The sequence below is a fragment of the Rhineura floridana genome, chromosome 18 (assembly GCF_030035675.1).
Source record: "Rhineura floridana isolate rRhiFlo1 chromosome 18, rRhiFlo1.hap2, whole genome shotgun sequence".
NCBI classification, from domain to species: Eukaryota; Metazoa; Chordata; class Lepidosauria; order Squamata; family Rhineuridae; genus Rhineura; species Rhineura floridana.
This window is the reverse complement of record NC_084497.1, coordinates 19065541-19090063: the sequence shown is the minus strand read 5'-3', so window position 1 is coordinate 19090063 and position 24523 is coordinate 19065541. Positions and strand designations below refer to the sequence as shown.

The following is a 24523-nucleotide window of genomic DNA, read 5'->3' as shown; positions in this document are numbered from 1 at the left end:
CTGCCTTTGCAACCCTCCCCTGCTTCCTCACCCCCAACCTCTGCCTCCGGGGATCCTGATTTCCTTCCGCTACTCCTTCCTCAATGGCCCAAGGTCTGACAGGGACTCGGTTACAAGGTTAGAACGGTTACTGGGTCATTTTTAGAGCTTTTCTGCAATCATTATTCCAAAGCATCCCTTGCGTGTGAGACCTTGGGAGATTTCCGTCGGAAGAAGCGAAGAGAGAAGGGTTGGGGTAGAGCTGTGTGCCCCAAGGGAAGGCAAAAATGTGGCCAGGGAGCGGTGCCATCAGCTCCCTAAAGTGACCAGGTAGGGGAGGTCGTTCTGATGTCCTCAATCTTTTGTACCATCTGTTTGAGTATTTAAAAACTGCAGGATGCCTTGGCAGAAAAGCAATATATAAATGCAGTAAAAAACAAAGACAGAAGAAAAGGAATGAAAAAAGCAGACACCAGGTTCTAAGACTTGCTGTCCCTCCAAGCTGTCTTAACAGAAATTAGTGCACAATTCCTGAATATTCCAAGAGCTTTCCTGGTTTTCACATCCAAAAATACAAACTGAAGGTGAGCAGCTATTAATACAGAATCCATACCAATTGCTGTGAAAAAGGCTGTCCCAGCAGTCAGAGGCATAGTCGATAGCAGAATAGATCCACCGAAGGAAGAAAACCTGCAATCACATCAAAAGAGAGGAGAAGGAGGAAGGTGACTGCTGCGAAGCTTCTGCGAACAAGCTCCCCGCTTGGTTGAGGAAAACACCTCAGCTCGGTGCAGAATCTGGAATGCTGAGCCCACATCAAGGATATCCAGGTTCAAATTTTGCCCTGGGCAAGTGGCTCACAGGTCACCTACCCCCACCCCCGGCTCTGTAAAAAATGAAGGAATGGCCAACTTACCTGAACACACCACATGAATGAATTGGGTAAGGAAATGTTGCTAAGCACCCTGAATAGGCTACAAAACAGGACAGGCACAGGAAAACTGGAAATGGACTGCCTTCAAGTCGATTCCGACTTATGACAACCCTATGAATGGTAAGCGGTATTCAGAGGGGGTTTACCATTGCCTCCCCCGGAGGCTGAGAGGCAGTGACTGGCCCAAGGTCACCCAGTGAGCTTCATGCCTGTGTGGGGATTCGAACCCCGGTCTCCCAGGTCGTAGTCCAACAGGTGCAGAATTTAGCTGAGAATCTCAGCTTTCATTAAAAAAAAGGAAAAAAGCTTCTAGAAATTTTGACTGCAAGGATATTCAAGTGTGTATCATGGAAAATCTCAGAGGGATTGTACAAATACGTTTTGGGGAGGGTGGCCTCAGTGCATTTGCAAGACTCCTTACCCCTCCCCAAGACAAGCAGAATTCAAAGGCCAGGAGGGGAAGCTCCAACAACTCCAACTCCCATCAGCCCCACCCAGCATGGCCAACAGTCAGGGATTATGAGAGATGTTTTGTTGCTGCTTTTGGCTCCTTTGGGGCGAGGCACCATTAAAGGCACTGGGGAGAGGCAAGGTCATTAAATGTTAATGTTCATTCAAAAATCAATAACAGAGTCGGGCCTTGAATCTATTTCTAGAGACACCAGGGCAAGACAAGCCAGAACTCGATGGTGAATTGTGGGTGCCTCCCCCAACCACATGCGGATTTGTTACATGGTGAGGGAAGTATATTGCGCTAGAGAGACCTAAGGTTTGACTCAGTATAAGGCAGCTTCCTAAAAGAGAAGTCAAAGAAGGGAGGCTGCAATCCTAAGCATATTTACTAGGAGATAAGGTTGAAGTCCTATTCACACTTCACCTGGGAGCAGCGTCACTGAATACTTGTTTCCAAATATTTGTGCATCCTAACAGGCTGCAAGTTCTCTCCAAATTCAGACATTTTAGCTGGATTAATGAAATGCCTCTGATTCATGTATTATATATAAACTAACTGGAGAGTTACCAAAACGCCAATATAAGTGCGCCTTTTTGAAGTGCTGATGGAGGTATACAGGAACTTCATAATTTTTCAAACTGCTAGAAGGAAAGGCCTGCTAGATTTCCCTCCCACCCCTCTGGCAGAACCAAGACAACTTTTAAAAAATGGACCGGAGTGCATTGAACTCACAACCTTGCTGATTAAAAGTGGCCCACACCTATCATTTTCATAGCAACACAAGAACAAGCCTTCTCAGTGGCGGCCCCGCTTGTGGAGCGCTTTCCCCAGAGAGGTATGCCTGGCGCCATCGCTATCCATCTTTAGGTGCCAGGCAAAAACACTTCTCTTCTCCCAGGCATTTGGTTCTTAACTTTGGAAGGCTTTTGGAGGGCTTCTGTTGTGCAATGTTCTAAGAAGTGTCGCTCCGCCACTTTATGAACTGTTTTAGTTTTAACTTTATATATATATTATTATATATATAATAAATCTTTTGCTGTTTAATTTTAATTTTTTAAGTTGCTTTGAATGCACGTATTTGTGTAGAAAAACAACTAACAAATTTAAGAAATAAATGAAATTACAGCTTCAGTTCATTACTTTGGCAATTAAATGGATTAATGCTGCAATCCTATGCATGCCTGCTCAGCTGTAGGCCCCACTGAGTCCAACAGGATTTACTCCCAGGTAAGTGTGTGCAGGATTGCAGCCTAAGGCTTGCAGAGCTACTAATGTCTTAGCACTCAGCTGCAAGCCTATTAATGCATCGGTAGGTGCAAACTCTGGAGCTTTTTTGATGCTGACCTTAAAGAGACCCCCCCCCCAAAAAATCACCCTGCACTCTCCCAATACACACACACACACATAATAAATGTCAACAATGCTTACAGGAGCCAGTTCATCGTTTAAGTCTGGCAGGATGGTATCAGAAGACAGAAAGCCCGGGTTTGTCCTTAGCTGATCCAAAAGATCCAGAAGGATGAAGTTATCTTCTTTGCTACCACTCCAGGGATCTTCAAGAGCTTTGTAGACCACTCGCCCAGCATTGTTGCGCCTCTCCAAGATGACCACCTGGGCAAGAAGACCACAAATTGGCAGGGGAGGCTTCAAATAGGGTTAAAGAAACCACCTGTGGCTTTCAAGGGTGGGCCTAGCCATACTGGGCACTGGCGGGCTTGTGGGTCACTCAACTGCAGAGCCTTGAGGTGTTTGTGCAGCTTCAAGCCTGGAACTCCAAGTAACAGGAAAGCCTTGCCCCATGGCACAGAGGAGAAAGTGGTATCTTTGGCCCATTGCAGCCTTCAGAAATCTCACCCTGGGAAGGGGATACCTGGCTTCTTGCCATCGCCTACAGTTGGAGATTCATCACCTCACCCATCTGATACCTCCATCTGAACCAGCAATGGTCAAATGGCGCATGGGCTGAATCTATCCCAAGTCTGCACAGACATCATACCTCCCAGTTTCAGGTTCCCAGCCTGGCCCTCCACAAGAGGATGCTCCAGAAACCTCAGGGCAGCCCGTTGGTCTAATTAGGCCCACCGGGTCTTCTCATTTGGCTTGCGAGGCCTTTTGGCCAAGCCCTGGCCACCTGCCCTGCAGGTAAAGACGTGACGGGGCCAAAAGGGAGCTTGCAAAGCTCGATCCATAGTGCACTGCAAGCACCCACAGTCAGCTGTGCCTTTGCCTGCACAGACTGATTTCAAAACGTGTAGGCAAGAACAAGTCACCTGTGATTGGCAGAAGGCAGGTCCACCCACCTGCCAAACTTGACCCATGGGTCAAGATCCAGCCAGATCCAGTTTCTCACCCCTGCTCTGATTTACATATGAAACATACTGTGTGAAAGAAAGGGAGAGTCACCTGGCCTCCCGGCAATGCAGGACCACTTTCCCATCCCATATGAGACGTGCTCCCTTCTCCCACATTTCTCCTCCAGCACTCCCCAAAAAGAAGTGGCAAATCAGGGGGAAGGGGGTCCAGCTTCCAGCCTGCAAGTGAGGCTGCAAAATTAGAACTTTCTGTTTCAGCTCATCCCAAGTTTGTACATTTCACTATGAGTTTTAAATCAATACTTCTTTAATGCTCTCTTTTAAACTTCTTACATTTATAACCCATCTTTCCTCCAATGAGCTCAAGGTAGCATCCACTGCCCCACATTTCATCCTCACAACCACCCTGTGAGGTAGATTAGGCTGAGAGACAGTGACTGGCCCAAGGTCACCCAGTGGGCTTCATGCCCAAGTGGGGATTTGAACCCTGGTCTCCCCCAGGTCCTAGTTCAATGCTCTAACCACTGTACCACACTATACCACACCCTCTGAAGTGCTGCTAGCTGACCCAGGGAACATGGAGCAAACGATTTCAAAAAATCAATCAATAAAAAAGAGTCAGTGAGATGCCACTGGGCTGAAGGACACACGCAAAACACTCACTGCTGACTTCCCATGGAACCTTTCGTTGTCCGTTAGCAGAGTATGGGCAAAGTCCCACTGGTAGTTGCTGTAGATGTGCACAAACCTCAGGGTGTCTTTTGTGTTGGCCAGAGCAAAAGCCAGAAAGGCATCGTAGCTGGCAGTATACTTCTCCCCCTCACCGGTAATCAAGACCACGCAGTACCTAGAACACCACAAGGGAAAAGAGAATGACTGGCTCTCTCCGGAACGCAAGCAGACTGGCTGACAAAGCAGGAGGCAGGCAGGCATCCCCCAGGAGACAGAAACAGAACACGGGGAAAGGCTCAGGCTCCTCACCGAGTCACCTGGCTGGGACCAGAAAACTATCCAGGCAGTACCAAAGGAGTCGGTGTTCCAGCTTGTCAGCTGGCAAAGGAGGTTGGCTGAGGGGTGGGCAATCTGCACCCCTTGGCCAAACGTCAAAATTTCAGTGGCAGAGTGTCTGTTTTGCATGCAGAATGTGCCAGGTTCAATCCCCAGCATCTCCACATGGGGCTGGGAGAGACTGCTGCCTGAAACCCTGGAGAGCCGCTGCCAGTCAGCACAGACAATACTGAGCTAGATGGACCGATGGTCTGACTCTGTATAAGGGAGCTTCCTAAACAATCAGCTTAGGCCTCTGGCAAGAGCAGCCTGCTCTTTCCCAGGCAGCCCATGAGCAGGAAGAGAGTCGGGGGGGGGGCAGTCATCAGAGAAAGAAAAAGGGGCTGCCCAGTCCACTTTTGGTTCAGGTCCTGCCTGCAACCGGCCTGTGGCCCCTGATGGATTATTCCCAAGGGAATGTGGCCCTCAACAGAAAAGAAGTCCCACCCCACCCCTCGCTAGATTTAAAGCAAGCTCTTGGCTTCCTTAAGTTCTCTCCATTATGACTCTTCAAGATGACGTGCCATTGTCTTTTCATCTGCTCATCTCTGGGTGAAGGACAGAACCAATTGTTATAAATTTAATAAATAATAATAATAATAATTATTATTATTATCTGCACTGGAGGAGACCAGGACAAGTCCTTCACTCAAAGACTAACTCAGCCTTTCCCAACCAGTGTGCCTCCAGATGTTGTTGGACCACAACTCCCATCAGCCTCAGCCAGCATTGCCAATGGTCAGGAAAGATGGGAGTTGTGGTCCAACAACATCTGGAGGCACACTGGTTGGGAAAGGCTGGACTAACCACTATGAGAAAGTCTGAGAACTCCTGAGAGAAGAGAACCCCTTAGGCCAGGTGTGGGGATCCTTTGGCTCTCCAGATGCTGCTGAACTGCAACTCCCATCAGCCCTCTCAAGCAGGGCCAATGGCAAGGGATGATGGGAGTTGTAGTTCAGAAGCATCTGGAGAGCCAAAGGGTCCCAACACCAGCCTTAGGAAAAGGGGAGAGAAGCAATGGGTGGACTCAGGCACCCAAATCCCCAACTCCTTGGCCTCAAGTGAGCAATGAATCTCGTCGCATCAAGTGAAGAGTACTGTGACGTTGCTATGTGTGATGGGACTGTGCAGAGGGTCTTCCTTTGCTGTAAACACTTTGCATACAGCTGATCCGTGCTAACATCCACGCACGATGGGTGTAATGTGTTCTGCAAACTCAGAAGTGTAGAGCCTGGCTGCCTTATGGATCTTGAGACCGGTATGTATTCAGCCCAGACTACGTCCACCATACTGGGTGCCAGTATGCTTCTGGGTCCAATCTGGTTTTGGCTTCTAAAGCCCTGGGACCCACATATCTTTGAGATCACCTCTCCCCATTTGTCAGCCCCCATGCCAGTTGCATTCCTGTGATCAGGCAGTGCCTGGCACACTAAGCAATGAGAACTGTCACTAGTAGAAGCCAAAACAGGGCCTTGACAGTGCTTGTCCTGAGACTGTGCAGGCGTCTTCCTCCGAAAGTCCCACTTTCTTGCTTGCTCTTAGAAAGGCCTGCAAGGCGCACCTCTTTCGCTTGGCCTTTGGGTCAGCATGTTGGGTGCTTTTGTGGTTATTTGACGGATGCTGTTTTCCGCGAAGTATCTGGGTACTTTTGCTTTCGTAACCCACGTCGAACTTCAGAAAAGCAGCACAGGAATAAAAGTAACTTTTGTAAAGGCAACTTTGCTGCCTTTACAGATAAATGGCGACAGTGTCATGACATTGGGATCACATTCCTCTTCTTCAAGGGATGAGATTGAAAACTCCAAGTCAGAAGGGGACTTGCATGCAGGGCGATGCCCAGAAGGATGTCCACAAGATGAGCCCGTGATACCAGTGCCCCTCTGGACTAAGGATGCCACACTGCCATTCTCTGACTCAGGAGACCCCATCGGAGAAGCCCCAGTACAACCAGAGTCTCCCCCACTCCGTCAGAGTAGGAGACTGGTGGAGCATGCTGGGCTCCTTTAATTGAAGACTGAAATTGCAGAGATTGCAACAGGAATAGACCCGGATGCTCCTCTAGCCAGCTGGGGAGGACTAGCCTCAGATGGAGGCAATGGGAAACCCCCTCTGAATACCCCTTACCATGAAATCCCTATTCATAGGGTCGCCATAAGTCGAGATCGACTTGAAGGCAGTCCATTGCCATTTTCTAAGGCTGACTGCTGCTGAAGCAACATCAGAGCGTTGCTCTCTCATCACGATCAGCCAGACCAGAAAAGATATTTGCAAACTGCAGTTCTTATTTCTTGCATGTTACTGGGACAGTCTGGGCTCTGCGCAAACAAGGGCGTAACTTAAGAAAGGGCAAGCGAGCTCTTATTAAATTCATAACCCCCCCAAACCTAAATACCCTGTCTGCAGAGTGATCAAGACCAGGGGAGAGGGGCGGCTTCCGTAAAACAGGCAGTGAAACCAAACGGAACAGGACCTTAAGTCACTTTTAACTCTCCTTCCCCTACAAACCCTGTCCAATAATTCCATCACGCAATCAAAACTGGTCAAGTAAACACATCAACAGCTGTAGAGTTCTCCTTTTCTGACTGAAATTCATTCAGGCCTAGAATTCCAGCTGCTCTTGGGATTTCCATCCTGAGCTGCCAGGCACAGACAGCTTGATCACGACTAGCTGGATTACAGCTAACCCCTATAAAATTGAAAGTTTCAGAAATCACGTAAGTTGGCCACACTATGGAGAGCTGCTGCCGCCATGAGCCTTACTTGCGCTGCCTGTGAGACTTTTTCGAGGGACACAGCTCCTGAAAAAGCTTCTGGCTGGTGAGTCGAGATGCCACGAGGAATTTGTTCTGAGATAGGAAGTCATCAATGAGTTGCTTTTTCATGCCCCGGGCCTGTGAGAAAAAAAATCAGAGCTAACAACCCCAAAATTGATAAATTATGTGCCTTTTGAATACATTTGCAGATTATATACCATTCTCAAGGGATATGCTTTTTGGAGATATTAAAGGAACTGCAAGGTAAACCCACCATTCCATAATTCAAAAACTACCAATAGGTTGTTAGAACAAATATATATTTTAAATGGCGAAGCCACAAAAACATACCAGAATGAAACTGGCCTCGGGGGGGGGGGGGGAAGAAGCAAGAATTCCCTTAAGACTGAACCCCACCTTGAATCACCTGAATTCACAGCACAATCTTAACCGTGCCTACTCAGAAATAAGCCCTACTGAAATCAATGGGACTTACTTCCAAGTAAGTGGGGTTAGGATTGTAGCCTTAGCTGAGTAAATTATAGTGTGTTAACAGTGTAAATTTGGATTGTAGTTTCTTCACGTGAAGGATCTGTGCTTTGTTTACATCAGATCTGGGGAACATTTGACCCACTAGATTTTGCTGAACTACAACTCCCATTATCCCAGGCCATTTGGCCATGCTTGCTAGGGCTGATGGGAGTTATTGTTCGGCAACATATGGAAGGCCAAAGGTTCCTCGCAGTAGGCTTACATGATTCTGTAAACTGCCATGGCTATCTAAGTATTACCATCACTGTAAAAATGAGTTTGATGGCCAGCACCCTGCCTGTCCATTACAGTCAGAGCTCTCATAAGCACTCTCGCATGGCAATCGCAGGACAGTACCTGGATGACATCAGCAGGCTTATCAATGTGCTCTTTGAACACCATCATGGTGGGTGTGTAGACGTTGATGTTATACTGGCTGGACAGCTCTTCGGTCCCTCGGAGTCCAACGTACACATATCCAAAGGACAAGTGTTCTCGGTACGCAAATGCAGTCAGCTGGAAGGGAAAGGGAATTGGATGCAGTCGGGCAACACAAATCATTATGCTCAATGCATGGATGGGGACCCAGTTCAGTCGGCACTCAACTATTACATAGTAACGTAGGAAGCTGCCTTATACCAAGTCAGACCATTGGTCCATCTAGCTCAGTGTTATCTACACTAACTGGCAGCAGCTCTCCAGGGTTTCGAACAGGAGCCTTCCTCACCGTACCTGGAGACGCTGGGCAGTAAAGCTGGAATCTCCTCCATGGACAGCAGACGCTTTACAAATGAGCTACAGCTCTTCCCGCAATCAAAGAAGTGAATGGCAAGGAGATGGGCCTGCTAGGTGTATGTACGAAGTTCTGCACAGCAAAGCTGTGGCCCAAGAGTTGGGGGTGGAGGAGGGGGTTTAGAATCTCACCACCTTGACAGCAAACGCAGAGTTGGCATTTGCCAGCTTTGTAAAAGCAATATGCAAACCGGGTTACTTGTGAACAATTAAAAGGATGCAAATCCACTGCAATCCTCTGGTTTGTGATGGATACGTTCCCACAGTGGCCTTGCATCCTCCCAGCATCAATCCATATCCTGACAGGACTTTAGTTAGTCCAGTTCCATGTTCCACCTCCACAGAGTTTCACCTGAATGTTATATTGGTATGATAGAGCCCACATAAGAATGTAAGAAAAACCCACCTACTGAATCAGGCAAAAAGCCCATCTGGGCTCCTTCGGGAAGAAGGGCGAAATATAAACCAAATAAAATAGCAAAACAAATAAAATCTCATCCAGTATCCTATAGGAAGCTCCCCAAATGTGTGGATTGATTCTCCATCCTGCCACGTGACTTTTATGTCTTCTCCACCTCTCAAGACGCCTCCCACAAGTCTTTAACGATTTCCTTCTCTGGACTTCTTAGCCCAAAGTGATGCCACAGCAGAATCTCCTTGAGAGTTGTGCAGCTGAACTTATGAACAGCCTCCTACTGCCCATCTAGTCCAGTGTTCTGATACTTTGACTGGGTGGGCAGAGATGCCAGGGAGTGAACCCATGGCCGGCATGCCAATAACTTAGCCAAGGTCCCCCCAGACAATGGTAGAACACCGAGCCACCCCCCAAAAAAAGGCTGCTTCAGAAGATCCTGTCACTTCAAGGTCTGCAAAAATCTGACAAAATCCATGAACGCTTATGCCAGTGTTCCCCAACTTGGTGCCCTCCAGATACTTTGGTTTACAACTCCCATCAGCCCCAGCGCTCACAACTTTGTAGCCTTTAAGGTGCTACATAGAATCATAGAATAGTAGAGTTGAAAGGGGCCTACAAGGCCGTCGAGTCCAACCCCCTGCTCAATGCAGGAATCCAAATCAAAGCTTCCTGCCAAGGAAGGTGGCTTTCTCAAGGAGCTAGACAGGCAGGCACAGGACAGAGTCTTTACCTTGTATAGCAGCGGGGTGAGGGGCATGTGGTCAAACAGGAGGACCTGGGGCTTGTTCTCTTTCTTCCAGTTCGACAGGAATCTGACATAGTTCTTATCTGTAACCTTCAACGTGAAACAGAAATATCAGCCTCAGTCCTCAGACACTGCAGGAAAAGGTTACGGTGCTGCCTCAAGATACAGATTTTTAAAGGGTACGTTTAAAAATCTGTCCCTGTGGGCCAAATGATACATTATGCTAGGGCAGCCTCTCCCAACCTGGTGCCTTCTAGATGTTATACATCACAGCTCCAATGGCTGTGCTAGCTGGGGGTGAGTAGTCTAAAATGCCTGGAGGGCACCACTGGGGGAAGGCTGTGCTTGGAGATACACAGGTCTCATGTTAGTTTTAACAAAGGACAGCACCTGTAGAGGGGCACACTGCAAATCTGACTGGGGAAGAGGGGCTTGGCCATTCCCTCCAACCTCCATCTGCTATTTGCTTGCATCCCCCCCAAAAGAAAACAGCAGCTTGAAGGGGGTCAAATGCCATGGGGGGCAGGACAACCCTTTCTCACAACATTTCCCCAACCAAATTAGCTTCCCAGCCCTCAGGCTGCATTTAGTTAAAATGCAAAACATCCAAAGATCAGTCACAAATCTCCATATGTAACGTGAAATTTAGCCCTGAGGCAAAAGATTTAAAAACACTTTCATTTTAAGATATTTTGAAAGCCCTTTCCTAAAGTTAGATTGCTCCCAATACTGGCGCATCCCTCCCATGCACGGCATAGTAGTGGATGGAATGTTGGCCTTTGACTGGGGAGATCTGGACTCATATCCCACTTGGGCACGAAGCAAACCGGGTGACCTTGGGCCAGTTACCATTTCTCAACTTAATGTACCTCACAGGATTGTTGCATAGATAAAGCAGTGTGTGCGTGCGTGCATGAGAGAGACTACGTATACCATCTTGAGCTCCTTGAAGGAAGGTGAGGATAAAAATGTAATGAATTAACATGATCACCCACATTCTACTAATGTTGGTACAGCATGACGTCACAGAGCTAGTGATAACCACACAACAGCTTGCAACGTAAGATTTGCTTGTTTTGAAATTTGTTCTCTTCTAACCCTCCACTGGTAGACAAAGACACAATGGCTTGGTTCACATGTAATGGGAAAGCATGGCCCATTGAGATTGACTGTGGCTTGCTAACACATTTGAACCCACCCGGCTAACTATAGTTTGTTTGTCGCCAGCTAATCAGAACATGAAAACACTGTTTGAAGTTGGATGATAAATCTTGGCTTGCATTAACCATCATTTCTTGTTATGTCCAAACCCACTACCCTGGTTTAATACTGGCTTGCTTCAGCACCCTAGATGGTCACCAGGCGTCAGAGGCTCCAGGCAAAGTGGCTAGAAAAACAAAGCCAACATTAAGGCAAAAGCAGCTACAGTAGCTTTGCTTGTCTGCAAGACCGATCCTGAACCGATTCTGGTTTGTCCAACAAACTATGGGTTAGCATTATGTATAAACATGGTCAGTGTGTGATCATCTCCTTTAGAAGCTTGAAGGATGGGACTTCTAGATTCAGCAACACCTCATTTGAAACACAGAATCCCACAAGACTGAATCACAGTTCTCCATTCCCTATTCTAGCTACCGTTTAGCCCCCGTGGGACAGAGTAATTCCAAAATCTGTGAGAGCCCTCCAATTATCAACAGGAGATTTGAGACAGGAGTGTGAAGAAAAAAGATGGGGGGGGGACTACAAAGCCTACAAAAATGCCAATTAAAACAGAAAATAGCAAACATACGTTAATTACCTTCTCAACAAGGTTTCCTGGAAGAAGGCTCTCCACAAACTGCCGCAGATTCTCCCGAACAACTGCGTTGTGGAAAAAGGTTATTTTCCCATTGATAAGCCCCAGGATAGACGGTGTGCTGTGTGCTCCCAGATGATGCGCCAGGCGCCTCTCATAACCAGCATGGACAACACCAATCCCCACTCCTGAAAGAGGGAAGGACTGGCCTCATAAACAAGAATTAAGCCTTCTCTCAAACAACTTCAGAGAATCCAAAACATACCTCACTGCTGGAGGATCCGAGGGCCTCAAGGAATAGAGATTAATTCCTAATTCAGTTTCTGTGATAGCAGATGCCGTGGGGCAAAGCGATGCAGCTCAGTTGCAGAGCGCAAGCGTTGCCTGCAAAAGGTCCCAGGATCAATCCGCAACACCTGCAGGCAGGGCTGGGACAAACTCCCTTTCTGAAACCTAGAGAGCCACTGCCAGTCAGTGTGAACAATACTGAGCTCGATGGAGTAACGGTCTTAGTTAACAGAAGGCAGCTTCCTATGAATAAGACCTAGCTCTGTGTAAAGCAGGGGTGAGGAACTGAATCCAGCTGGTGGGCCGGATTCCTAAATCCCCCAACTCCCACACGTCAATGCTGAAAGGTGGGCAGGACCCCCCCCACACACACCTGTCAGACACCCAATGTGATAATGGAACCAGGCGTTTGACGCCTGTCAAAGTTCAAAGGAGGTCAACGCATCAGCGGTTACAGCAACTTCTTTTGGAGATGTGTTTTCCACACCAATTGGCTGATTGGGACTGGGAGCCCACTTCCAAAGAGGTCTGCAGTAACTGCTACGTACGCACTCAAAGCAGGCAGGTACTGTTCACATGCAAGAATACAGAGCTGAGACCTCAAAGCAGAAGAATGGGTGGCTGATGGGCCCAATGGTTTCGACTCTTTCAAATCAGCGAGCAACTGACTGAGCTTTCTCAACAACCAAAGGCTGAAAACTAACTCCTGGATTTCTGTGAAAGGTATTGTTGGTCAGCTGTGAAAGCACTACATCAGGTCTCTGTGAGGAGCAGCTAACAGACTTGCAAATGTGGCCAGCCAATAAAACCATCCTCTGTGCACCAAGGAGGGGAGTTGCCCACATAAAAGGGGCATCAAGGGAGAAAGGGCCAAGCCTAAGAAGGGAGTCTGGGTCAGCTGGGAGTGGGAGACTCGGAGGAGCAGAGGACACAGGCAGGGGGATATGACGAGAAGCAAGCAATTCCCAGCTGCCATAGTCAGCATTGCTGGAGCAAACGGAGATTGTCCGAGGAGTGTTTTGAGGACTGCTTGCTTGAGCAACTGAACGCACCAAACCTTCAGTGAAACAACCTGCAAGCCAGGAACATTGCAGCGTGCGGTGGAGGACTTTGATGAGGACCAACTTCAAGCTACTTCTTTGGGAGCCAGGAGAGAACTACCAGGACCTGAACAAAGGCCCTCCCAACAGGAAGATGCAAACTTGCCACCATCCTCTGAACTGTAGCCAAAGGCTACAAAACAAGGTGAGGGCTCTTTAACCAGGGAGCCCCTCTAGGGAGGCGGAGCCTATCACACTTCAGACCTGGCCAGCATACGCTAAGGCTTCAGGGGGCTCTAGCTCCCTGCAGAGACAACATTGCTGACAGTTGCCTTAACAGGACCTCTTGGAGCTCTCCAAGGTCCTGTATGCTCTTTGCTGGAGACTACAAAAGACAAGGACCCTTTGACCTGTCAGCTACCTCTTCCAGGAAGGCAGAGCCCAACACACTTTAGAGGTGGTTGGCCTAATAAGGCTTCAGGGGGCTCTAGCTCCCTGCAGAGACAACATTGCTGACAGTTGCCTTAACAGGACCTCTTGGAGCTCTCCAAGGTCCTGTATGCTCTTTGCTGGAGACTACAAAAGACAAGGACCCTTTGACCTGTCAGCTACCTCTTCCAGGAAGGCAGAGCCCAACACACTTTAGAGGTGGTTGGCCTAATAAGGTTTCAGTGGGCTCTAGCTCCCTGCAGAGACAACATCTCTTGCCGCTAACCGTAGCTAACCACAGCAGGGTCCTGAATGAACTCAAACAGGCACACCTTCGTACTTAAAAAGTTTCGCTTTTACAAACAAAAGAACAGCTCCACAGGTGATTTGACTTCCAAAGCATTTGGAGATACAGGGTTGTATCCAACAGTAGTCCTACTTGGAGCAGAACCACTGAAATCAGTGGGTATGACTAAGTTAGGTTCATTAATTTCAGTGGGTCTACTCTGAGTAGGACTTGGCTGGATGCGACTCGTACTGTTCATATCAACACAATATGGAAAAACAACAGAGCTAGTTGCATGCCCTGAGCAACAATGTGTCCAGGTAGCTCTTCTTCAGGCAGGATTAATTTTGTTTTGTGGGAGCGGCGGAATCATCCAGCCAATGATCACCACCAATGCAGAGAGTTAACCAGCCTTGGCTGAGCCCAACTGGAAGCAGGCAAGGCCAGAGGAATCATGCAGGGATGCAACAGGCATCCTCTTCCACGAGTGGGCACATTAGATTCACAGCAGCCTTTCGCCAGGGAATTCGTTAAATTTCAGGAGGCACACTAGAGTGGTCCTCTCACAGCACATTATTTTTGAATTGTTTATTATTATTTATTAGAGTTATATCCCACCCTTCCTCTCAGTAGGGAATCACTGCAACTACAGCCTAGGGAAGATGCAGCCAAACTCAGAAAAGAAAGCTTGGGCTGAATTCCAGTTGCTGGTAATGCCCTGTAAACCCTCAGTTGTCTAACTCAGCATCTCTGTTAACATCAACCAAGAACCCCAGTTTGTGTCCAACTAAGTCCTACTCAGAGCAGACCCACTCAAATTAATGGACAAAACTAATTTAAGTTGATTCATTTCAATGAGTCTATTCTAAGTAGGACTTAGTTGGAGACAAGCCTATGTCTTAACTTCCCTATGTCGGGTTCTCAAAAGAGTGCAGAGGGACTGCCCTTTGAGTTAGAAATACTCATCCACTGGAGACTGGTTAAAGCCTGAGCCTGTGCATCTTCTGGTGAGCAAATTAAACTCAAACCAGATTACGGTGGCCAGGGAGAGGGTACTGTTTCCTCTCCTGAGCCCTTAGGGTGGTACAGATCATGCAAATCCATTTAAAACGTGTACACAAACACACACTCTTCTCTTACCAATCCCTTCCAGCTCCTGAACCACCTCCTTCCACACGGGCTCAATATGGACGCAGCTGAAGCACCAGTCTGACGTGATCTTAATGAGGTAGGGTTTTCTGAAACTGTCAGGCACAATCTCGTTGACGTAGTGCGAAAAGTGCAACAGATACTTCTCATCAGAGGAGTCGCGGCGGTCCGCGTTAAAAGGGAAATGGAAGAAGGATTCGTCAAAATAGAAGCCTTCGTGGAAGTGGTGGAAGTGGCGGTGCTGCTGCTGCTGCTGCTGTGGGTAGCCCTGGTTCTCGCCCATGTCCCCATAGCGGTCAAAATTTAACCTCTTTTCCTCATTGGACAGGATCTGTTTGGGACAAACACGAAAACTTTTAATGTATATTGTCATTATGTGCCTTGACAAGCTGCCCAAGGAGCAATGGGTTGGGTCCAGGCTGTTAGCTGAGCTTAGTCGTAACTAACACGTCCCTTGGGACCTCAGCCCCACTGACTTCAATGGGGCCTATGTTCAACTAGGTTAGTCTGGAGCCAACCCAACGTTCTTGGATGGCCTTAGGAAAATAAATCATTTGAAAAGCGATTTTAACACTTCTTTTTTTCGTCACTGTCCTTTTTTTAAAAAAAATTACAAAACAAAAGTTCAAACACTAGGATTTTCATAATAAACCCCCGTTTCATTTTTTTTTTTTAATGGCAAAAGTACATCCTTAACTATCCATTTAAAGTTCCTCACCAGTAAAAAAGACACGCCCTCTAAATAAAACCGTGGATTATTATTGCATTCGTGTCTTTGCTTGTGGACTTTCAAGAAGCATCTGGCTGGCCTCTGTTGGAAGCAGAATGCGAGGCCAGACAGAACTTTGGTTTTGAGAGTTGCTAGGAGATGCCCTGTTCCCCTCACAGAGCTTCAATCAGAGTGTCTGACTCTTAAACCACTCTGGCCACTGGAGCTCTGTCAGGGGAATAGGAGTCTCCTCTCAACACCCTTCACAAACTACACGTCCCAGGATTCTTTGGGGGAAGCCATGACTGTCTAAAGTGAAATAAAGGTCTGGTGTGGGTGTGGCCCCCTGATTAGCCAAGCCAAGCCGCTGTGAATCTGGCTTTTAGAACACTGACAATTGGTTCTTGCTTATCATTGACTTCAATGCAACATTTCTTAAATTAATTAAAAGTTAGCTAGACATTTTTTAACTTTTAAACTGCAGAAGATGAAGGTCAGAGTATGGGGCAAGGTCAGTAATAGTAATATTGTAATTCAGCAACAACTGGAGGGTCAAAGGTACCCCCAACGCCTGGAGGAAGGGAAGGGAGGAAACAGACATTGCTCATCCATACAGTAAAGGCTGCTTTTAACACAGGAACCTCAAATTCTCAAATGTGAATACGCAAACAAGCTTAAAGTTAGGAAAGAGTGTCTAATACCTCATAAGCCTTGCTAATTTGTATAAACCTATCTTCTGCTCCTGGGTCCTTATTTTTGTCAGGATGCCTGGAATGAAAAGAAAATGAGACCGTCAGCAGACCCAGAGGTGGGGAAAATTTTCCTTTTTTTTTTTCCCCAATGTGAGGGCCACATTCTATCATGGGAAGCCTTCCAAGGGCCACATGCCAGTAATGGGCAAGGTCAGAAGCAAAAGTAAGGGAAAAAATGGAAATGGACTGCCTTCAAGTCAATCTTGACTTATGGCGACCCTATGAGTAGGGTTTTCATGGTAAGCGGTATTCAGAGGAGGTTTACCATTGCCTTCCTCTGAGGCTGAGAAGCAGTGACTGGCCCAAGGTCACCCAGTGAGCTTCATGGCTGTGTGGGGATTCAAACCCTGGTCTCCCAGGTCGCAGTCCAACACCTTAACCGCTACACCACACTGGCTCTTATAAAGGTAGGGGAGGCCAGAGGCAAACGTGCATGGAACAAAGATAAGACTCTTGTTTTTGTACAGCAGGCAACATTCCAGCCACGCAAAACTCAGGTTTGTCCACACATACATATCTCTATCCCGGCAAGCAAGAAGCATCATCCAGTTCACGGACACATTCCAGAGAGGAAAAAGGAGGCCTCGAAGGAGGACCAGTGAGGGGCGTGGCCTGGGGAGAGTCCAGAAACAGAGGTCCAGAGGGCCACATTCAGCCCCTGGGCCTGAGGCTCCTGCCCAAAGGCTTTGGTTTCCGTGGTAGCTGCAGGTCTCGTCTCCACCCACTACACCTGGCTGCAGCAGTCCCTCCCTCATCAAACATGGTGCATTGGTTGGTTCAGTAGTTGGGACCACACCTGAGGGAAGGAGGGAGGGAGGGGCCTTTCTAGCTGCAGCCTCTGTCACAGCAATGAGAGGAGAAGTGGGGAGAGGGAAGCAGGTGAGGGGTAGTGGGAGGTGAATGCTGTTGGGTTGCTAACATTTCTTCCTGTGGGAGGGTTCGCATTACGGGTCACCAAGGTGTTGGGGACTGAACTTGGGACCTTACAGATGCAAAGCAGGTGCCCCACCACTGAGCTATGGTCAGCCCTGCAACCTGGGCCTCCCCACCTTTGCCCCCCAGGACTTACTCTTCCTACTATTCCTCCTTGATGCAACCTGCTCTGCAGGCTCCCTTTCCGCCAACACTGCTGAGCCTTTCCTGTCCTCAGGCCTCGTAGAGGCACACACAAATTCTCTTACCATCTCCCCAGGGGCAAGTGCATCCAGTTCTCTGGCATGCAAGACACCTAGCGACACACAGATTCCTGCCCTGAAGGTCTCATTTCTGCTGCAATTTTTTGAGTCTCCTCCAAGCCTCACACAAATGAGGGATGACCCGGCTGCTCCTGCAACTCCTCTGTGCACGCCGGGTGACTCAACTGGTGTCAACCAGAAATAATTTTTAGCTAGTAAGACAAGCCAACATTTACGGTCCTCTTGGCTCGCATTGGGTTCTTTTCCCCAGCCAATACTCACCCCCCCCCCGTCCACAGCACTGCATAACACAACAAGAAAGGCTGGCAAGGCTTATAGAAGAAGCAGACAAATATTTTTTTAACCCAGCAGCTAGGTAAAATACACTTTGATTCCAGTCAGAAAGCTGTTTTTCTTGAATCACTCACCATTCCCGGGCAAGGTTCTTATATGCCTTTTTAATGTCCGCCTGACTAGCTGTCCTGCTGACTCCAAGGATCCGATACGGGTCAAAATCGACGGCAGACAAGATCTGCAGGACCAGGACCAGAAACAGAACCACAACCAGGGAGACACTCAGCTGTTTCATTTCCATCTTGTTTCCTGCTGGGAACCTGCACAGTAGAGACATCAGAAAATGCAGGGCAAGCCATTAGGAAACTGCGGCGCAGACATTTTAAGGGCCGCAGTCTTGGACCTTGCTGCTTCTGCCCTCCCACAGCAGCCACCAACTTCCCTTTTTCCCACCCCACTGCTGGCCTGCAACCTTGTTCCCTTTTCTACTCTTCCACAATCCCCATAGCCTTTTGGAGAATGCTGATGCCACCCCCTCCTCTAAAACGCCTTCTGTCCTTCCACATGGCCAGGAGATATGGAGGGACTGCAGACATCCTGGTGCTTGAAGTGGGGTGGGATTGGATACCATTCCATTTCTTTTCAAGGGAACATAATTGAGTTTAGCCTGACCACCCCACTTCCTTTTTTTCTCCCACTTTGAGCACTGGGTACTTCCCTTTCCCAAAACTGCAGAGGAGCTGCAAGATTAGACTGCCAAGCAAACACCTGGATGGAGCTCACATACCTCTAAGTCAGTCAAGGGTGGTGGTGGAATACCCAGGAGAGCTATAAGTGCTGCTACTACAGATACATAAGGGGTCAGAAGAATTTCCACCATTTTATTTCTCTATGGATAATCTTCCGTTTCTGGAGATGCATTCTTTCATAAAATCAATTATAATGAACGATACATGAACAGGTACAACGGCTGCATTTGTCCATAACAGTAAGACAGTAAGATTTTTAGCTTAATAAACCATAATGCATTTGTGTGACGTGACGTGCACTCAGCCCAATTGCTTCCACTTTGCTCCTCCTTTGATGCAAGCAGATCAACAAACCAGAAAAGGGATGGCTTTGTCTTATGTCCAAACCTGGATTTGTGATAGGCTGAAAAACCCACAACTGGTAAGCCAACAAACAGCCATGATGTTACGGCTGGCTAGTGATCACGAGAACACAGTCAGTATCAATCAAATCAGGCACTTTCAAAGTTGCAATTAATATTTTTTTCAGGTAACTACTTGTGAGAAGTACATGTAAATGTCGTATCAGCTCTTTGGGTGTGTTAAAATGAGTATGTTACCCATTTCCCCCTTAAATTTTTAATAGTGTAAAAGAAGTGAAGAGCAACCATGTCTTAAAACGCTGACACACATCCCACTAAAAATTTCTAAGCCAAGCTTTGAATTTTTTTGAACATAAAAACCACATTCCTCTTCACAGAGCTGCAATGCCTAGAGTGCTCTTGAACGAGGGACCAATTGTTAAACCACTCTAGCAACTGTAGCTCTGTGAAGGGAATAGGGGGTCTTCTGACACCTCACAGCATCCTTAACCGACTAGAGTCCCCAGGATTCTTTGGGGGAAGCCATGACTGTCTAAAGTAGTATGTTACTGCTTTCAACGTCTAGTGCAGATGGGGCCTAAGTATGAGAAAGGAATTTAAAGTATTTAAATTGAGTGGGGTGTCACATTTTGAGATATTAGCAATAAACACTGATGTGCACAACATAAGAACTACAGCTAATTTTAACTTTTAGGCTTTTTTGGTAAGTTAGCCCATTTTCCTGTAATTTTTGAGGGGAAATGCTTTTACTGCAAATAACCTAGGTCAAACTTACAAATCAAAATGCCTAAAACCCTGCAAAGCAACTGCCAATCATTGTGCACACAACACTGAGTGAGGATGGTCCAATTATAGGATGCACTACAAGGGAGCTTCCTATGTTAGGAGCATCCATAACTCAATGGCAGATCACATGCTTTGTGTAGAGAAGGTCCCAATATTAATCACCAGCATCCCCAGGCTGAGCAGGGAAAGATGTTTCTCTGAGACCCCACAGAGCAGCTGCCAATCAGTGTAGACAATACTGAGCTAGATGGACCAATGGTCTAAAGGCAACAGCTTCCTACTCACAAGCAGGACAAGAGGGGGGGCCCATCCACTTTCATAGAATCATAGAGTTGAAAGGGGCCTATAAGGCCATCAAGTCCAACCCCCTGCTCAATGCAGGAATCCAACTTAAAGCATCCCCGACAGGTGGTTGTCCAGCTGCCTCTTGAAGGTGTCCAGTGTTGGAGAGCCCACCACCACCCTAGGTCATTGTCGTACCGCTCTGTCAGTTTTCCTGATGTTCAGTTGAAATTTGGCTTCATGTAACTTGAGTCCATTATTCTGTGTCCTAGACTCTGTGATGATCGAGAAGAGACCCTGGCTCTCCTCTGTATGGCAAACTTTGAAGTATCTGAACAGTGCTATAATTTGCCCCTGGCATATATAATTCCCTGATAAGAGTCCCACTTTGCACCACTCATGTTAGTTTTGCTTAACTATTTGTACTGTCATGAGCATCACTGCAACATAGTTTATTGTATGGCCATAAATCATAACAGTGTAAAATGGAAACAACAGCATAAAACATTTGCACTGGTTTTTATGACCGTGTGTGCGTACGTTCTGTAATCTATGCTGTTATCCACTCCAAGGACATCAACGGGAATGAGAATGAAGGTTTCACTTAACTCTCATTGTGGGTCAGCCCTCACCTCCATATAAGCACCTAAACGTAGCCAGACCCCCCTCCCCGCGATAGATTAGATCAGATAGATATGTCCCAGCATAGTGAAGTGCTTAGAACAGGTGTGGGGAATCTTTAGCCCTCCAGATATTGTTGAACTACAGCTCCCATCCTGGTGCAGGATATAAATCAAATAAACAACAACGACTAACTCCCATAATCACTGGCATTAGTCATGCCTGCTGGGGACAACATTATAGTTTAGCAAGAGCTCACAGAGCGATCGCAAGCCAGCCATTGTCCCTCAGCTTAGCCTACCTCGTGAGATTGTTGTGTAGATAAAGTGAAAAGAGGGGGAGAAATCACGTATGACACCTTGACCTCCGTGGAGGAAAGGAAGGATATGAATATGACAAACCATTTAAAGTACATATGCAACCCCCCCCACATACACCAACATGCCACTGCCTACCCAAGAAGCCCCCCCCTCAAGTATCACCATGCCAATATTGGACCCTTCCCTTGCCCCCCATGTTGCCCCTCCCACAGTGCTTCCCCCACAACACTTTATTCTGTCCCGCCCCACAGATATGACCCCCCCCCCGTCAGTATCTCCCACACCTTTGGTCCTCCATACCAGAGAGAAGGGGCGGGGAGGGCTAGAGAGTCATCCCTCCCTCTCACCCTCCAAGTCACGTGGCTACTTAGGACCACCACCCGGGTGGGAAGAAAGGATGCAGCGCCTTGTAAGGGGGGGGCGGGAAGGAAGCTCGCAGTACCCACCCTAGGCTCCTGTTCTCCCCGGACCCCACTTCCGGCTCGGCGGCCCCGCCTTTGGCCGCCTGTCACCATAGAGACGGCGCAGGAAGCGCTCACTTCCGGCGTGGCTAAGCCCCGCCTCCCTTGACAGACGGGGAAGGAGGATAAGGAGCCTCATGAGCGCATGGGGGGGGGGAAAGGTGAATGGGGACTCGTGCGCATGTGCGACATCTGCGCCCTTAACCTGATGGGAGCCCAATGGGATTATTTCATTGTAGCTGTTGGAATGTTGTCGCTGCAGATTTGGTGCATGTGCACTTCCAATACAAGTGCTAATAGGAGGGAGGGGGGAACCAATGTTCATGGATATTCAATAGTTAATTCCTATTCATATAAATTGCTTTTTTAAAAATTGTATATTTGTTTTTAATGTTTTTCATTGTAAACCGCCCAGAGAGCGTCGGCTATGGGGTGGTATACAAATGCAATAAATAATAAATATAGCAATGCCATTATAATCACTTGTTGGAAATAACAACTAGTCATATTGGCCAGTTTATACATACGTGCGCGTGATATATGTAAGCTATGCAGCTGTTTAAACTTTCTTGATTAGCCAATCCTTGCAATGATTGTACCGTATTGTTTTTATGGTGTTTTATTGTACTTGTGTATATCATGGTACACTGCATTGATAGGTTATATGTGTATATAAACTTTTTTATACATAAAATAAATACAAAATGTATTTTATATATATATTGACTGTTTGTAAGCCACTCTTGAAATCATTTTGGTTGAAAAGCAGGATACAAATATTCTAAATAAATACTTATCTATATAAAGCTAATAAATACCAGTGCAGATTGTGGTGGGAGGCTGCTATTGATACACAATGATAATTGCTACTTAAAATTTGTTTCCGTAAACTCCCAACAAAATCGTTGCTAGGGGAAAAAAATAAGCAACTCCAATCCTAGTCCTGTGTACTCAGAAGCAAGCCACATCAAATTCAAATGCCATAAATGCCATAAATAAAATAAAAATAGATATACACAGTAACAGGATAGGATGAACTGTCTTAAGTGAGCCGGTCCTGTGTTTGGAGGCCCTGGGAATGAAGGGGTTAAAGGGGCGTCGTCCAGCAGAAAGGACAAAACGGATCGACCCACCCTCTAATGTCCTAATATGGATTGATACTGAGAGGGAGCGGAGCCCCGTGGGCGCGGCCAAGGGTGAGTCTACCTTCCCGGAAGAAGCGTGCCCATCTGTAGCGGTAGCAATGGAAGACAGACAGCGGCGGTTGTTGCAGCGAGCTCGGCTGCGCCTGGTAAAGGAACTGCAAGTAGATCTCCTCTGGGAGCTGCTACTGCAGCAAGAGATCTTCACCCAGGATATGATCGAGGAGATCCAGGTGTGCTTTTGCTCCCCCCCTTCCGGTCCCTTTGTTCTCAAGAGATCTCTTCCAACCATGGGCGGCCAGGCTTCGCTTCTTAAAAGGCCGGTCTCAGGCTCAGGTGCCTGAGAGCGAGTTTTTAAAGTTACGTGTTTGCAGGCGAGCAACAGCGTAGTGGCAAATTCAGACATGCGGGGCCCTTTCGTGTTAGTCGCAGCCACGCCCCTCCCCCTTTTTTGTTGCGGGGTTAAGAGAGCCAGTGTGGCGTAGTGGTTAAGGTGCTGGACTACGACCTGGGAGACCAGGGTTCGATTCCCCAGACAGCCATGAAGCTCACTGGGTGACCTTGGGCCAGTCACTGCCTCTCAGCCTCAGAGGAAGACGATGGTAAACCACCTCTGAATACCGCTTACCAGGAAAACCCTATTCGTAAGGTCACCATAAGTCGGGATCGACTTGAAGGCAGTCCATTTAAGAATGATACCCTTGTTAATGCCTTCTCCCACAACAACAGATGTCTGTAGGAGAAGACTCTTCTCAGTGGCTGACTTACCTCCTTTCACTCTCATTAGCTCCAATCAGCAGGAAAGGTCAAGGAACCAGTGTCTAAGACACTTCCCTTTCATGCTGATTGGCTCACAGGATGCTGAAGACATTGGGACCCTGCTCCCAAAAAGGTACAGGGTCTAAGACACACACCCCAAGACCATGGACAACTACACCCCTGTAAAGGAGTAAGTCCCATTGAGCTGAGTAGGGCTTACTTTTGAGTAAGCTTGAAACCCTGTGTCTATTTTATTTATTTAATGTATATCCCACCTTTCCTCCAAGGTGCTCAAGTGGCATACAAACATGGTTCTCCTCTTCCCGATTTTATCCTTGCTACAATCCTGTGAGGTTGGTTAGGTTGATAGTGACTTGTCCAAGTTGATAGTTGACTGGGCACCCAGTCAATTACAGCCAAATGGGTCTCCCAGGTCCCAGTCTGACTCTCTAACCACTACACCACACTAGTGTAGTGCCTTTTGGCCAGGAACTGCTTAACTGGGAGTGAGCCCCATCAAATGCTATAGCATTTACTTCTGAGTAGACATGCCTAGGATTGTGCTGTTGGGAGAGGTTTCAAGGGTGCCTTTTTTATTTATTTATTTATTTATTTATTTCATAAGCTGCTTTTCTGGGAAAATGCCCATCCAAAGTGGCTTGCGATAAAAACAGAAGATATAAATAGTACCAAATTGAAAGCTTTGAAAGCTTAACGCTAAAAACCGCCACAGAACCGGAGAGAACATAACTGAGGCTGCCCACCAGTACCCAGCTCATCGGAGAATCGTAGACTAATGGAATTGGAAGGCTATCGAGTTCAACCCCCTGCTCAATGCAGGAATCCAGCTTAAAGCATACCCGACAGGCGGATGTCCAGCTGCCTCTTGAAGGTCTCCAGTGTTGGAGAGCCCACCACTGGACATCATTTTAAACATGTGATTTGCTAGGCCAGGGATGGAGAACCTATTAAACTCCAAATGTTGTTGGACTCCAGCTCTGTTCAGCCCCAGTCACCAGAAGCAGTAGTCGGGGATGATGAAAGATGAGGTCCAGCAAGATCAGGGTGGAGGCCTAGCTACCCCTGTGGTAAAGGCGCCATCCTTCTGAAGGCCGAAGCCAGTTTCTCGATCCTGGTTTCCCATTGGCTATACAACTGCAGC

General features: G+C 47.4%; 2 protein-coding genes across 5 annotated transcripts in view; one reads left to right on the top strand and one right to left on the bottom strand.

The window, feature by feature from the left end:
* Nucleotides 1-22875, bottom strand: part of DNAJC16 (DnaJ heat shock protein family (Hsp40) member C16) — a 27421-nt gene extending 4546 nt beyond the window's left edge. The window contains exons 1-11 of one of the 3 annotated variants that reach the window (XM_061602057.1): nucleotides 22667-22875; nucleotides 18014-18199; nucleotides 16360-16426; nucleotides 14941-15280; nucleotides 11761-11945; nucleotides 9948-10052; nucleotides 8368-8526; nucleotides 7487-7617; nucleotides 4343-4526; nucleotides 2796-2978; nucleotides 593-669 (exon numbers count right to left, since the gene is read on the bottom strand). In XM_061602057.1, the coding sequence (XP_061458041.1) occupies nucleotides 593-669; nucleotides 2796-2978; nucleotides 4343-4526; nucleotides 7487-7617; nucleotides 8368-8526; nucleotides 9948-10052; nucleotides 11761-11945; nucleotides 14941-15280; nucleotides 16360-16426; nucleotides 18014-18199; nucleotides 22667-22689 (1640 nt within the window). In that variant the 5' untranslated portion in view covers nucleotides 22690-22875. Of the gene's footprint in view, nucleotides 1-592; nucleotides 670-2795; nucleotides 2979-4342; nucleotides 4527-7486; nucleotides 7618-8367; nucleotides 8527-9947; nucleotides 10053-11760; nucleotides 11946-14940; nucleotides 15281-16359; nucleotides 16427-18013; nucleotides 18200-21299; nucleotides 21418-21445; nucleotides 21578-22666 lie in introns of those variants that run through there. The other 2 variants (XM_061602058.1, XM_061602059.1) reach the window with 2 other exon arrangements.
* CASP9 (caspase 9) overlaps nucleotides 22594-24523 on the top strand; it is a 21402-nt gene continuing 19472 nt past the window's right edge. The window contains exon 1 of one of the 2 annotated variants that reach the window (XM_061602062.1): nucleotides 22594-22835. In XM_061602062.1, coding sequence (XP_061458046.1) covers nucleotides 22704-22835 — 132 coding nt within the window. In that variant the 5' untranslated portion in view covers nucleotides 22594-22703. The remainder of the gene's footprint in view (nucleotides 22836-24523) is intronic. The other variant, XM_061602061.1, reaches the window with a different exon arrangement.